The sequence below is a fragment of the Hoplias malabaricus genome, chromosome 18 (assembly GCF_029633855.1).
Source record: "Hoplias malabaricus isolate fHopMal1 chromosome 18, fHopMal1.hap1, whole genome shotgun sequence".
Taxonomy (NCBI): domain Eukaryota; kingdom Metazoa; phylum Chordata; class Actinopteri; order Characiformes; family Erythrinidae; genus Hoplias; species Hoplias malabaricus.
The window spans coordinates 30,998,895-31,013,904 of NC_089817.1; the positions used below are offsets into that span (position 1 = coordinate 30,998,895).

Consider the following 15,010-nt stretch of genomic DNA (forward strand, 5'->3'; position numbering starts at 1 on the left):
TCACAGGCAGAAGTAGGTGACCTCTAGAACATATAACTTGTTCAGCAGCTTGTCACTACATGTGGGGTAACCTGCTTCTTCCTGTGTTATTCCCAGTTCTGTTTACTTAAGAAGCGAGCAAGTTTCATTATGGATGGTTCAGGATCACTGAGAGTGTGTTAGTCTTTGGGACAGGTCTCTATGGAATGATGAATTGAAAAGAGCCCTTGTAACTTCCTGATTAAACAGACTTTGTGTTTCCTGATTAAACAGACTTTCCACTTACTGTGACCTCCAAAGGGTGGGGATGGTTCAATGTGTCAAATAAAAAGTAAATGAATCTAACACCCAATAGCTGGTGTGAGATACTCTGTACTTACATATGGGAATGTCAATTCCAAATTAACATTTGAATATTTATTTTGATTTAAAACAGGATTAACACCAATCCTGTGTCAATGGGAGGGGTCATTCTTGTCCATAAATAGACAGTAGAAATCAATCAGAGTATGACTTTTGAAATATGTCTACAATGAACATTACAGAGCTTCAGCAAAACATAACTATCCAGTACTGCTTTGCCGACATCAGCTCATCTTGCAGAAAGGAGGTCCGAACAGGCCCTGCTTATATGTTTCTGTTCATTATTCTCTCATGTATATCTTTGTGCACTGTGTTCCTGAACCTGCTGGTGATCATCTCCATCTCTCATTTCAAGCAGCTCCACACTCCTACCAACATGCTTATCCTCTCTCTGGCTGTGGCTGATCTTATAGTCGGAATGTTTCTAATGCCTGTGAAAATAATGGAACTTGCTGACTCTTGCTGGTACCTTGGACAAGTGGGGTGCTATGTTTTTCCTGTAATCAATGGCCTCTCATTGTCTACATCTCTCTGTAGCCTCATTTTCATTGCTGTTGATCGGTACATTGCTGTGAGTGATCCACTACTTTATTCCACCAGAATCTCAGTGTGTAAAATGTATGTGCTTATAGTTGTAGGCTGGTCTTTCTGTTTATGGTATAATATCATTTACCTGTACTTTAATGACCATTTCTTCCAATCTCAGATAAATTGTTATGGAGAGTGTGTCTTGTTCATAAAATACTACTGGGTCATTGTTGACCTGGTCATTTGTTTCCTAACCCCTTGCTCTATTATAATAATATTATACTCCAGCATTTTTAAAATTGCAAGACGTCAAGCCAAAGCTGTCAGAGCTGTGGCTGTGTCAAAGTGTCAAGGAGACAAAGTCTCAAAGTTGTCTGAAACCAAAGCAGCAAAAACACTAGGAATTGTGATTTTTGTTTACTTCACTTGCTGGATACCATTTTATATAAGTTCTCTGTCATTTGAAAGTGTCACGTCTGTGTCTGTTGTATGGACTGTGTTTGGCTGGTTGCTGTACATTAACTCCTCTGTGAACCCACTAATTTATGCAATTTTTTATTCATGGTTCAGGGAGTCAGTTAAATATATTGTAAGCTGTAGAATATTTGAATCATCATCTTCAAGGTTTAATCTCTTTCCTGAACATATGTAATTGAAAAAAGAAATTAATGCTGAGCACATTCTGGAAAATGTCACTGACAAAGAAACTGAATTTTTGCCAGTACCAATAACTATTGCCAGCACCAATAACCTACAGCACTACAGAAATATTGACTCATTCTTCATTTTTCATATGGAAAATTGAAGAGAGTAATTAGGCCAGAGGAAATCACTTTCAGCTTAGTGTATTTCCCAAAATTAAGAGGGCATAGTGATATTCCTGATGGATTTGAATTTCTGAAGTTTTCTGTAACCATGTTCTTGTCCCTAAATGATAATAAACCTTTCAACACCTGTAATATATTACAGCTTGGCTGGAAATGTAAAGGTGCAGAATCACCCCTTGTGTCAAAGTAATTACATATCTTCATGTTTAGATGGAGATTATTACATTTTTGCATTTTCTTGCTGGATATGATTTTTTTGGTGTAGCAGCTATGCAGTTAAATCCCTTATCCACTGATTTACCATCATCACTTTCAGTTCTGATAATATACATTTAATTGTACTGTTTAAGTAGACACCAGATTAACAGTTTAAATGTTTGTATTTTATTGATTTACTTTTTTTTTTTTTGGCTGTTTAAATAAATGTGTGAAGTGTCATTTTCAGTAACTTTTTAATGTAAGTCCCCTGTTGGTTTGGGTATTATTTTGCTGTATGGTGCTCTCCATATATCACCAAATCACAAATATTTAGAACATTCCTTCTACGTCATGTATCCAGGCCTGTATTATTCTTGTATGGAAAACATAGTGATAACATAAATACATCTATTGCAGTGTTCTAATCACAAATCATATAGTCACATTAAAGGCCTAGATATCTAACATGGTCTAAATTCTGCTTAAAACCAACATATTTTCTATTTTTTTTTAGTCCAGTAATGATTGGTTGTAAACCATAATTCACTCTGAATTTGTTGATTTAAGCTCTGAGAATAAGTCAAAAAGAGCTTTGTCTGGATACTTTTGTAAAGCAAAACTCCAAACTACAGCACTAAATGGGATCAAGAAATAAGAGCATAAATGTAAAATAAGGCAAGAACAAAAAAATTGCAAAGGGTCATGGTTTAGGGTCCTCTCTCTCTCTCTCTCTCTCTCTCTCTCTCTCTCTCTCTCTCTCTCACACACACACACACACACACACACACACACACACTCTCTCTCTCTTTCACTCGTCTGGAGCCTCCCTGTGGTGGTTAGCTTGAGCCTTATCTTTCCATTTGATTGCCTTTGCTAGCTGTAATTCAGTAGTTTCCCAATCCTTTAAGCTTGCCCAAAATCATTTGTCCACTGAAGGTTCCAACTCACTGCATGTGATCCAGGAGAACATTGGTTGTTGGACCTTCCTGTACTAAAAAGTGGTAAGCCCTGACAAAGGGTGAATCATAATCAGCCCACGAGAAATAACTTACACCTGTCACCCTAACATTGTGCTCTGATACTGTGCATATACTTTGTTTCTGATTCATTCTCTGCACTAAGTATACCCAGAAATTATGCTCACATTAATACCTAGTCTTTTCACAAATGTCTGCAAACCTGGAATGTGAAAGATTGATCTGGAAGGTAAAAACACAAAGTCATGTTAAACAATTACCCCTGCCTCTAATTGTTCTTGCAATCAAAGATGACATGTTCTTGACTCCCAAAAAAGTTTCCAAAAATCAGAAATGACACATGTTTAAGGGCCAGAGTTAATTTGGTGGAAAAGGACTCCCAGAGGACTAGAGTGAGAACTTTCATTAAGGATGGTACAGGGTCAATGAATCTTGACAGTTTGTAAGCCTTCCTACTTTTTTGAGCCAGGTATTTTAAAAGAAGCCTTATTGTTTGGGTTTCCCTTGTTCGAACAGGACATTTGTTAACTTCCAAAAGGTCAGGATGATCCACCGATAAGCTAAATGACAGAAAAGAGAATTATTACTGGTGGGAATGTCATTTCTAAAGTAACATTGGATGTTACTTCTGGGAAAGTGGTTGGACACAACAACTAATCACATGACCATGGGAGGGGTCAAAAATGTCCATAAAAGAAAAATGAAAGTCAGTCCAGTGATTTTTTCAAATCAGCTCAAGATGAACATCACAGAGCCTCAGCAGAACATCACAATCCAGTACTGCTTTCCTGAAAACAACTCATCTTGCAGAAAGCAGGCCCGACCAGGCCCTGCTTATATATTTCTGTTCATTGTTCTCTCATGTATATCTGTGTGCACTGTATTTCTGAACCTGCTGGTGATCATCTCCATCTCTCACTTCAAGCAGCTCCATACTCCAACCAACCTGATCATCCTCTCTCTGGCTGTGGCTGATTTTCTTGTGGGACTGTTAGTTATGCCAGGGAATATAATGCTACTTTTTGACTCTTGTTGGTACCTCGGAAAAGTGGCGTGTTATATGTATCCAATAATCAATGGCCTCTCACTGTCAGCCTCTGTCTTTAGCCTCATTTTCATTGCAGTAGACCGGTACATTGCTGTCAGTGATCCTCTTCTTTATTCCACTAGAATCTCAGTGTGTAAAATGTCTATGCTCATAACTCTAGGTTGGTCTTTCAGTCTATTTTATAATGTCCTCTATGTGTACTTTAATGACCATTTTCTTGAGTCTAAGGTAAGATGCTATGGGGAATGTATTTTGTTTGTAAGGTACTCCTGGGTCATCATTGATCTGGTCACTGTTTTTGCAACCCCTTTCTCTATTATAATAATTTTATATTTCATCATATTTAAAATTGCGATACGTCAAGCCAGAGCTGTCAGAGCTGCGACCAATGGTATCTCAAAGAGTCAAGAAGAAAAAGTCTCAAATTCTTCTGAAACAAAAGCAGCAAAAAAACTGGGAATTGTGATATTTGTTTTCTTCACTTGCTGGATACCATTTTATTTAAGCTCTCTTTCAGTAGAAAATGTTACATCTGTGTCTGTAGTATGGACTGTGTTTGGCTGGTTGACGTACATTAACTCCTCTGTGAACCCACTAATTTATGCCATTTTATATTCATGGTTCAGAGAATCAACCATGATTATTTTAAGATGTAGAATATTTCGATCTTCATCTTCAAGGTTTAATCTGTTTCAAGAAAATTTCTAACAAATGTCAACTACAGTCACACACTGAAGACATCCTCATGCTTAGCTTAAGGAAATTAAGATTGTTGCCTTTTCTTCTGTGGATGAATATTTGAGTATAGCATTGAGGCACAGTTAAAGTCACACCTGATTTTTTTTCTGTACTGCAAATAACATGTTATGTTAATTTCTATTACACAAGAAAACTAACCTCTTTAATATTTGTATTTTAACAACATTCTCTTTTTTCATGGCTACTTAAAGAAACATCTTTTTGAATAGCAAATTTGCCAATATTACGTGAATATTAAGTGTTATCATTGTGAGTAGTGTTAACACTAGCATTGTTGAATAATATGTGAATACGTTTTTATCATTAGAATTAAAAAAAATCTTAATATATTATTGTTAAACAGGTATTTGTCAAATTACATTAGATAATATTTGCCTTAAGATACCTTCATCTATTACTCAATCATGAACCTTTACAAAACCCTTTGTTTGACTTTTTATTCAGGCCTTTGCTGCTTTCTTCTGAAATGTTTGATGAGCTCCATTGCAATGATCCACTTTAACCATCACATGGTCACTTTAATGATTTCTGGGTCTAATATGATGCACTTTTTTTCCAAGATCATATACTGTAATAGACAGAGTCTTAGTAGTTTAAGTCCTTTGTAAATGTGAGAAAGATTTTTATGGACATATTGAAAACCAAAACACACAAGCAAACAAATAAACAAAAAAAAAACAAACAAAAAAAAAAGATAAGAAGAAAGGGGAACCCACAAAACTATTTTAGCAAACAACTAAAGAGTTAAAACAAAGCAGGAGGTTACAAAGCAAACAATGTAATTGTAAATGCAAAGAAATATGTATGTAGGTTATCATATTGATACAGCAAAATATACTGAATGGAAAATATACGATGGATACAACATCCCAGAGAAAGGCCGGGTTTTAGGCTATGGCTTCTCACCCATGGCTTGTATTCCGGAGCCTTTCTATGATGGTGATTTTGAGTCATTTAACTGCCTTCTCCAAATGTACTAAAGTAGTCCCCCAGATCTCTTACTTCCCTAGAACTGTTGGTCAAATGCAGATTTGACCCCAGTGTCTGTGATCCAGGGGGAACATGATGGTTGAGGAACCAGCCTGGACTTAAAGTGTGTAATCCTTGAAAAGGAGTAATTCAGAGATATCTGAACATAATTAGCCCAAGAGAGATACATGTAGCCATCTCCCTAACATGGTGCTCTGAATCTGTGCAAATGCTGAGTTTTTATTGTCTCTACACTGAGGATGATGTCAGCAATAGCAATCTTCCATCTGGAGTGACCAAGCTGGATTCTGGACTGTGTTTTGGTGGTGGATATAAATATATATATATATATATATATATATATATATATATATATATATATATTTATATATATATCAGTGGCGGATGCTGGTCTTTCAAAGAGGGGAAGCTCAATTTCGGCCTACATCATAAAAAGTGTCGGTTTATTTATACGTAAATTCTACCCTCCGTTCCTTTTCAAGAAAATTATCTGTGACCCTGTCATACCAACAAGGCGTCTTTTCCAGGGACTTGACTAGTGTCCTCTCAATGGCCAGCAGAGCTAGGCTTAAACGGCCTTGGCCCATGTGAAGTGTGTCCGCCTGTGAGTGCTTTGTGACGGTGGAGGGGCTCAGCAGCACCCGCTGGACAGAAATTGCGATAGAAGTCAGAAAGAGTGATAGAAGTCAGTCTCCAAACACAAGCAGCTACAAAAAAAAACCCCACCAGAAATAGAAGCTCGATTTGTCACTAGTCATTTTTAACAAAGAAAATGCCGCTAAGGGGACTTAGAAAGTCTGGTTCAACTCAGAACAGAATGAAAATGTAATGCTCCCATGGATCTTTAAACCAAAGGATCGCTGATTCGCTTATTTCGCTGTCAATCAAAAAGGGATTCAGTCTCAGACAGATCATCCAATCATCATGCAGAAGCTGAGCGTCTGGGCCAGCCGAGGCCAGCCCACTGCCCCATAGACCCTCAGAGACGCTGAGCGTCCGATGGGCGGGACAAAGCCCAGCATTTATCCAATGACTCATCTCGTTTCGCTGCACTTCGCTGCTTCGCAATTGAGCTCTGTGGACGCTCAGCGTCCTCACTGTTTAAAGCACTGTGATTCTGCGCGAATGATTGAGAGGAAAGCCACGTCTTTACCAGTGAGAAGAAGCTGATTCTGAACAAAAGTTAATCGCGTTGTAGTGAATATTTATTCAGTGAAATGTACACACAACAGTATATATTTGATCACTTATTTTTTGACATTGTAGGGGAAGCTGAGCTTCCCTTGCAGTCTTAGAGCAATCGCCACTGATATATATATATATATATATATATATATATATATATATATATATATATATATATATATATATATATATATATATATATATATATTTGAATGACAGACAAGAACACAATATAAACACCTAATATCAGGCATGAGACACAATGTCGGGACCTTAATAACCAGTGGCATTACTTTAGAGGTGGATAAAATGACATACACGAATACATAAGAAAAGAGTTGTCAGAGTTCCCCTAGTGGTTAAAACAGGTATTTGCATCCAGTCATATTTCACTACCTAGAAAAATCCAGCTAAAATGGGAAACAAACAAAAAAAAAAAAAAAGATAAAACTGAATTATTCATTTTAGACAAAGAAAAAAAAATAGGATCATATAAATATATTACATTAATACTAAATAATGCATTAAAAGTTTATATTTTCCCCATGGACATATCACCTTGAACAAAATTTGTGTACTAATATTTTGGCTGGTTTTACTGCTTTCCTTTACATATCAATGTCATGTTTATTGGCATTTCATTGAGATTTCATTTTCTTTAACTTAAACACGTGTTAAAGTATATGTTTATGTTGGAATTCTGATTATCAACAAATTGGCAATTGCACACACACACACAAACATACAGAGATATTTTATTGTTATTTTCAGTTGTTACCTGCACTTATTGTTAAAACATTTGCTTATTAAAAATCCCCTTGCTTGGGAGCCATGGAGACCCTGAACTGGATTAGAGGTTACAGATAATGAATGACTGAATGAAAGTATGTTTCCAACATTCATTCATTCATTGTCTGTAAATGTTATTGAGTTCAGGGTCGTGGTGTGTTCGGAGCCTACCCAGAGTCACTGGGCGCAAGGTGGGAGCATACACTGAAGGGGGCCCCAGTCCTTTTCAGGACCACACACAATTTCCTTGAGTAGCCAATCCACCTACCAACGTGTTTTTGGACAGTGTGAGGAAACTAGAGGACCTGGAGGAAACCCATGCAGACACAGGGAGAACAGACCAAATTCTTCACAGAGAGTCACCCAGAGATGGGCTTGGACCCACAACCTCAGGACCCTGGAGCTGTTTTTATGTGACACTACATGCTGTGCCCTATTTTTCAGCAAATTTATATTTTCTTCTACTACTGAAGTGTACCAGAATGCTAACAAAGGTAATCTAGTTACGTTTATGTATTTCCACCAGGGTTGTATTCCACAAATCAGTATTTCTCAGTTAGCCAGTTATTTTAAACCCATGTGGAGAACTGTTCCATAAGAATCTCCATGAGTGCTATTCTTAAAGGACAGGCCTGACTTGGCTTTAAGATATCTATCTAAACTGAGAAATCCTGCTTTGAGGAATATTCCCAGGCACGAGAGAAAATATAACTCGTTCTGCAGATTGTCACAGTGTCCGGGGTTACTTGCGGCTGCCCAAGTAAATTCCTGGTCTCCTAGAGGATACAGTGACACAGCAGTTTGAGCTGTACATTCCTTATGGATCGTTCTCATAATATAATTTCAACCTTCCTGCTGTTTGAGCCAGGTCTGTCTGAAATAATGAATTGTAAAGATTCCACATGGATCGGTGCCCCTTGTTCAAATGAGCCTCTTTTTGACTGTGGCCTCCAAAGGGTCTGGATGATTCAACAATGTGTTGGATGAGAGACAGTGTGTGAATGTAACACCTGATCGCTGCTGTGAGATATTCTGTAATTAATTATGGGAGTGTTGATTCCAAAACAACCTTAGAATATTCCTTATGGGATGGTGCTTGGAGTAAGAACAGCCAATCAGGTGTCAATGGGCAGTGTCAGACATTTCCATAAGTAGACAGTGAAAAATCAGTCATTGCATGAATTTTGAAATATGTCTAAGATGAATATCACTGGGCTTCAGCAGAACATCACAGTCCAGTACTGCTTTCCAGACAACAACTCATCTTGCAGAAAGGAGGTCCGAACAGGCCCTGCTTATATATTTCTGTTTATTCTTCTCTCATGTATATCTGTGTTCACTGTGTTTCTGAATCTGCTGGTGATTATCTCCATCTCTCACTTCAAGCAGCTCCACACTCCAACCAACCTGCTCATCCTCTCTCTGGCTGTGGCTGATTTTTTTGTGGGACTGTTTCTAATGCCAGTGAAAATAATGGAACTCTTTGACTCTTGTTGGTACTTTGGAAAAGTGGGATGCTATATATTTCCAATAATCAATGGCCTCTCACTTTCAGCATCTGTATGTAGCCTCATTTTTATTGCAGTAGATCGGTACATTGCTGTCAGTGATCCTTTACTTTATTGCACCAGAATCTCAGTGTGTAAGATGTCAGTGCTCATAATTCTAGGCTGGACTTTCAGTTTATTTTATAATGTCATGTACTTGTACTTTAATGACCATTTTCTTCAGTCTAGGGTACGATGCTATGGAGAGTGTGTCTTTTTTGTAAAATACTCCTGGGTCATCATTGATTTGGTCACTGTTTTTGCAACCCCTTTCTCTATTATAATAATTTTATATTCAATCATATTTAAAATTGCGATACGTCAAGCCAGAGCTGTCAGAGCTGTGACCAATGGTGTCTCAAAGAGTCAAGGAGAAAAAGTCTCAAATTCGTCCGAAACAAAAGCAGCAAAAAAACTGGGAATTGTGATTTTTGTTTTCTTCACTTGCTGGATACCATTTTATGTAAGTTCTCTGTCAGTAGAAAATGTTACATCTGTGTCTATAGTGTGGACTGTGTTTGGCTGGTTGACATATGTGAACTCTTCCGTGAACCCACTAATTTATGCCATTTTATATTCATGGTTTAGAGAATCAACAAAGTTTATTGTAAGCTGTAGAATATTTCGATCTTCATCTTCAAGGTTAAATCTGTTTCCAGAACATTTCTAACTCCACTTTGTTGTTATTGGCCACATTTTCGACTAATTCATTGACTCAGAAATTATACTATTACATGTAATGCAGGTCATTCAGAAACACCATAACTTTATAAATATGTATACTCACATTTAATAAAGAAATATTTAGCTTAGTGTATTTTGCAGTCAAACTAAATATGACATCAGGTTATATGTGATACAATATATTGTAGCATTAGGTGACCATTTCTATAAACGGCTTATAGAAAATGAATAAATATAACTGCCTTGTCTTTTTAGGCCTTGAATTTTTAGGCATATCAGTGAGACATAGCAGTTAAATCCACACCTCTTTTATTCTGCTTGGCCTTCATCTGTTAGATTTTTGATAATATATATTCCATTAAAATAACTATTTGATTACAGAAGCTAACAAACCTCTTTAATATTTGCACTGTATTTTTTCATGCCTTTTTTAATATACAATTTGTGGGAAGATTATTTTTTTTCTTATAATATTATGTGGCTAATAGGGAATTTTACTGATTAAATATGTGACTTGCCTTAGGACCCCTTCCATGTACCTCTCCGTCAAGAGCTCTTATATGATTTCTTGCATGTCCTAATTATTCAGGCCTGTAATTCTCTTCAGGAAAATATGGTGAGACAATTTGTCACAGTGTTCCAGTCACCAATCATATGCTATTGTGTGCTAGGTCTTGCACATATATATTTTTTTTTTCATTATATACTAGCCCACATATACGCTACACAGGTGTTCTTTTCATAAGTTTTTAAAAATCATCCAATCTAAACAAGCACAAATTTAAAATAAAATATGTTTCAATATCAATATCAAACAAAAGAGAATGCCACAGTCTTGAAGCTACAAACCCCCCAACTTTGTTTTTTATTTTGTGACTAGAAAACAACACCAATTATTTCTGTGTTTTTTCTAAATATCTTCTCCCTGGACCTAGTTTTCCAAAAGTTCAATTTTCAGTGACCTAAAAAACACAATGTGAAAAGCAAAAGTAGATGAAAGGCCAAAATTCATGGAAAACCTACATTTAATAATAATAATAATAATAATAATAATAATAATAACAATAAAGATACCCAGGCATAAGTGGACAAGGTCTCAGTTTCTACCATAAGGTCATTCAGAAGTGAAACTACCCACTTTTCTCATGAATGCCCTGAAATCTGGTATATGAACCATGAAATAAAATGTGGCTAAAAGAGAATTTAAATGATTAAATTGGAGACTATTTTGCCTTAGGACACCATCCATGTATCTCTCGATCAAGAGCATTTTTATGATTCCTTGCACATTTGTAATAATCAGGCCTGTAATTCTCTTCTGGAAAATATGATGAGACATAATTGGTCACAGTGCTCCAGTCACCAATTCTATGCTCACTTTAATGACCTCCATGACCTAAATCATGTTCAATGCCATAATTCATTTTTTGGTATTTTCTAGATTTTATAAATTCTACACCCTTGTTTGGCCTGTAGTCTGGGGCCTCCCTATGGTGATGATTAGCTTGGGCCTTTCATCATTTAATTGCCTTATACAAATGTATTTCAATATATTTCAATAAACACCCGAACCTTTTATCTCCACCAAATAATTTGTCCACAGCTTGTACCACTTCACTTTCTTCAATCCAGGGGAACAGTGATGGCTGATGGACAAGAAGCCCTGAAAGGTGATTAGCCCTGAGGTAAAGGGAATCAGAGATTTCTGAGCATAATTGGCCTAAGGAATCAACCTGGAATGTGAATCATATTCCTCTGTCCTATACTACGTACCCTATATGGCCAAAACACAGAAAGTCAAGGAATAATGGCCTCTGCCTGCTTGTACTGACTGGAGACTCATCTTTTAGAAAACTGTTTGTACAGTCTTTGTAGAGGTCAAAGACATGGGCAGAGTTTGGAGTATGCCAGGGAGTAACACCTTGGGAAGCTGGGATACTTTCATCCAGAATATAGCAATTCACAAACTTTAATTGATTCTGGCAATCAATCATGATCTGAAGGTCATTGAATAGTTCTGTTTACTCATGGATAACCACTGGCTATGGCTGTGTGTGTCCAGGTAAAGAGAGTTTACCTTCTGTGACATTTGGGAAATACAACTTGTTTGGCTGTAACTGCTGGCTACACTTCCCCCACTATTTAATTCTGCACCATTTGTTCTGTATCTGCAAGCTTTTGAGAACATGTGCAGAAATACAAAGGAAATGACCACAGGGCATGGACACTAGGCTCCAGTTTTAACAGGGAGCCCAAATTAGCCTTTAGATGTAAAAGAATTTGAACATTATCATTCGAAAAACACAGATATATTAATGATGTAATCCATATCTAAACCTATTCTTCTGAGACCACTTAAAGACTTTTGTTTACTTCATATTTTCAATACAAAATGTCCCTCTATGATAATATTTACCTGTTCCTAGACACAGGTCTCCTAAGACCCTATTATCACCTTCACACCCTGTCCAAAATAATGGATGCTTAGAAAACCACACAATTAAAGGTGTGAAGTAAACACTGGTGTGGTGATGCAAGGAACACTGCTGGGATTCAGCACCAAGGTACGGAGGCCCGCTGCTGCTGTAACTTACAGAAGCTTTGCCTGAGAAGTGAAGTTTTATTGAAACTAAATTCACAAAATAGATAACATCTTTTAAAGGCCCATTTGTAATAGGTATATTTAAACTTATTGACCCTCTAGGTGCTATTGTGTCATTGGACATGTAACTGGAAAGTCATAATCTGGTCATCAGTATGACTGTACATGGCTCATATACATTTGTGGCTTATCAAATTTCTTCAGCCACTCTTCCTTCTAACAGCTATAAGTGACCAATATTAGCCTATTCAGTGACAGAGTGGATGTAAGCATGTTCAGTGCATGTTCAGTCATAGCTTATCCTATTAAGTAGCATTGCAGTCCAACATGTTCATACAGCATCTGTACACAGAAGATTCTTTACAGACTGGGGCCTCATATTGGCAAAAGTGCTTGTGCAGTCTACAGATATCCAGGGCTATGTCATCAATAGTTTTAGGCTCCTTATAGGATCTCCCACTAGCAATTAGGCCACAGCTGCTCCCAGACTCATGTTCAAATATGTTCCCAAAAGCAAGCCAGGTTATTACTGTACACTGCTATCCATGGTTTTTTTATATTGAACACCAGCACAAGGTCACTCAAAAGTGTATGTGGTACAAGAAAACTGTGTCAAATGTGTCAAGCAAAATGTCAGTGTGGGACTTTGTTTTGTCTTCTGGTCTGAAGATATATAATTTGGACAATCATGTAAAGAGAGGAGATGAGCTGTCAACAGGTGCTGGATAAGATGGTGGTGAAATACCTGTTAGGCCCAAATGTGTAGTGAGTGTTGGCTGGGAAAAGCTGACCTAGAACTCTTTCTGGAATTATTTGAAATCCCACCTCTGAGAGTGGGGGCCATGGAGTCAGAATGGATCCCACTCAAGGCCTCTGCCGTGAAAGCAGCTGCATTCAGTTGGTGCCTGTTGTGTGTGTGTGTGTGTGTGTATATATGTGTATGTATGTATGTATGTATGTATTCCTTATGCTCATTTTACTGATGAAACCTTCAACATGAAGGATTACAAGCTTCACAAGATTCTAATTTGTCATTTAGACATAACATGAATCATCCCGATTTTAAAGGTGAAGTTAAATGGAAATACTACTTTTGGCATGTCCTGCTATAGGTTCCAAGTTAATTATGATTTAACAGCTGAAGAAATATGTACATTTCCACTTCCCATGATACAAAGATATGGAACAGAGCAAATATTTTCTGAATATACAAATTTCCTCAGAGGCAGTCACCTGGAGCAGGGCTCAAACCATCAACCCCAGCTCCATTCATTATTATTATCATTATCTGAAACCGCTTATCCAATTCGGGGTCGCGGTGGGTCCAGAGCCTACCTGGAATCATTGGGCGCAAGGCGGAATACACCCTGGAGGGGGTGCCAGTCCTTCACAGGGCAACACAGACACACTCACATTCACTCACACACTCACACCTACGGACACTTTTGAGTCGCCAATCCAGCTACTAACGTGTGTTTTTGGACTGTGGGAGGAAACCGGAGCACCCGGAGGAAACCCACACGGGGAGAACACACCAACTCCTCAAAGACAGTCACCCGGAGCGGGTATCAAACCCACAACCTCCTGGAGCTGTGTGACTGCAACACTACCTGCTGCACCACCGTGCAGCACCCCAGCTCCAGGACACTGGAATTGTGTGACAGTGACACAGCATTGCCATGCTGCCCCCATCTAAGCAGTATGTGTTTATAAAATGGGTAGTGAAATAAGAGATCCTTGGTTTGTGTGGAAAATATTTCAGTTTGACATTGAGGATAGTAAATGACATCTTGGCGAAATGGGCCTTCTGTTTAGGTATGACCTATGTATGACAAAAAAAAATAAATAAATAAAATTGTTGAATGACCAAATATAAACATTCAAAACTTGTGTACCATATATTTCTATTTGGGAATTAGAATACCTGAATAACATTGTTACGGGACATTATCAAATCAACAACTCTAAAATGCAAAATAGCCACTCCTTTGTCCATTTCAGCCTCATAGTTCTCCATAAAAAGGCAGTGGAAATGTATCAGTGTATGTTATTTGAAATATGCGTAAGATGAACATCACATTGCCTTAGCAGAACATTACAGTCCATTACTGCTTTCCTGACAACAACTCACCGTGCAGAAAGGCGGTCTGAACAGGCCCTGCTCATATGTTTCTGTTCATTGTTCTCTCATGTATATCTGTGTGCACTGTGGTTCTGAACCTGCTGGTGATCATCTCCATCTCTCATTTCAAGCAGCTCCACACTCCAACCAACCTGATCATCCTCTCTCTGGCTGTTGCTGATCTTCTTGTGGAGCTGTTTCAAATGCCTGTGTAAATATCGGAACTTGTTGACACTTGTTGGTATCTTGGAAAAGTGGGATGCTATATTTCTTCGATAATGAATGGCCTCTCATTGTACATCTCATCATAGTGCATCTCTCAGTAGCCTAATTTTAATTGCAGTAGATTGAAACATTGCTGTCAGTGATCCTTTACATCGTTCCACCAGGGTCACTTTGTGTAAAATGTCCT

At 37.7% G+C, this 15,010-nt stretch overlaps 3 protein-coding genes across 3 annotated transcripts; all 3 read left to right on the top strand.

The window, feature by feature from the left end:
• Nucleotides 1–511: 511 nt before the first annotated feature.
• On the top strand, nt 512–1,522 carry LOC136674422 (trace amine-associated receptor 13c-like). Its single transcript, XM_066650430.1, has one exon. It carries the CDS (start codon nt 512–514, stop codon nt 1,520–1,522), a length of 1,011 nt encoding a protein of 336 aa, XP_066506527.1.
• A 2,089-nt stretch (nt 1,523–3,611) lies between these two features.
• Nucleotides 3,612–4,628, top strand: LOC136674285 (trace amine-associated receptor 13c-like). Its single transcript, XM_066650206.1, has one exon. The coding sequence runs from the start codon at nt 3,612–3,614 to the stop codon at nt 4,626–4,628; it is 1,017 nt and encodes a 338-aa protein (XP_066506303.1).
• A 4,215-nt stretch (nt 4,629–8,843) lies between these two features.
• Nucleotides 8,844–9,860, top strand: LOC136674284 (trace amine-associated receptor 6-like). Its single transcript, XM_066650205.1, has one exon. It carries the CDS (start codon nt 8,844–8,846, stop codon nt 9,858–9,860), a length of 1,017 nt encoding a protein of 338 aa, XP_066506302.1.
• The last annotated feature ends 5,150 nt before the right edge of the window (nt 9,861–15,010 follow it).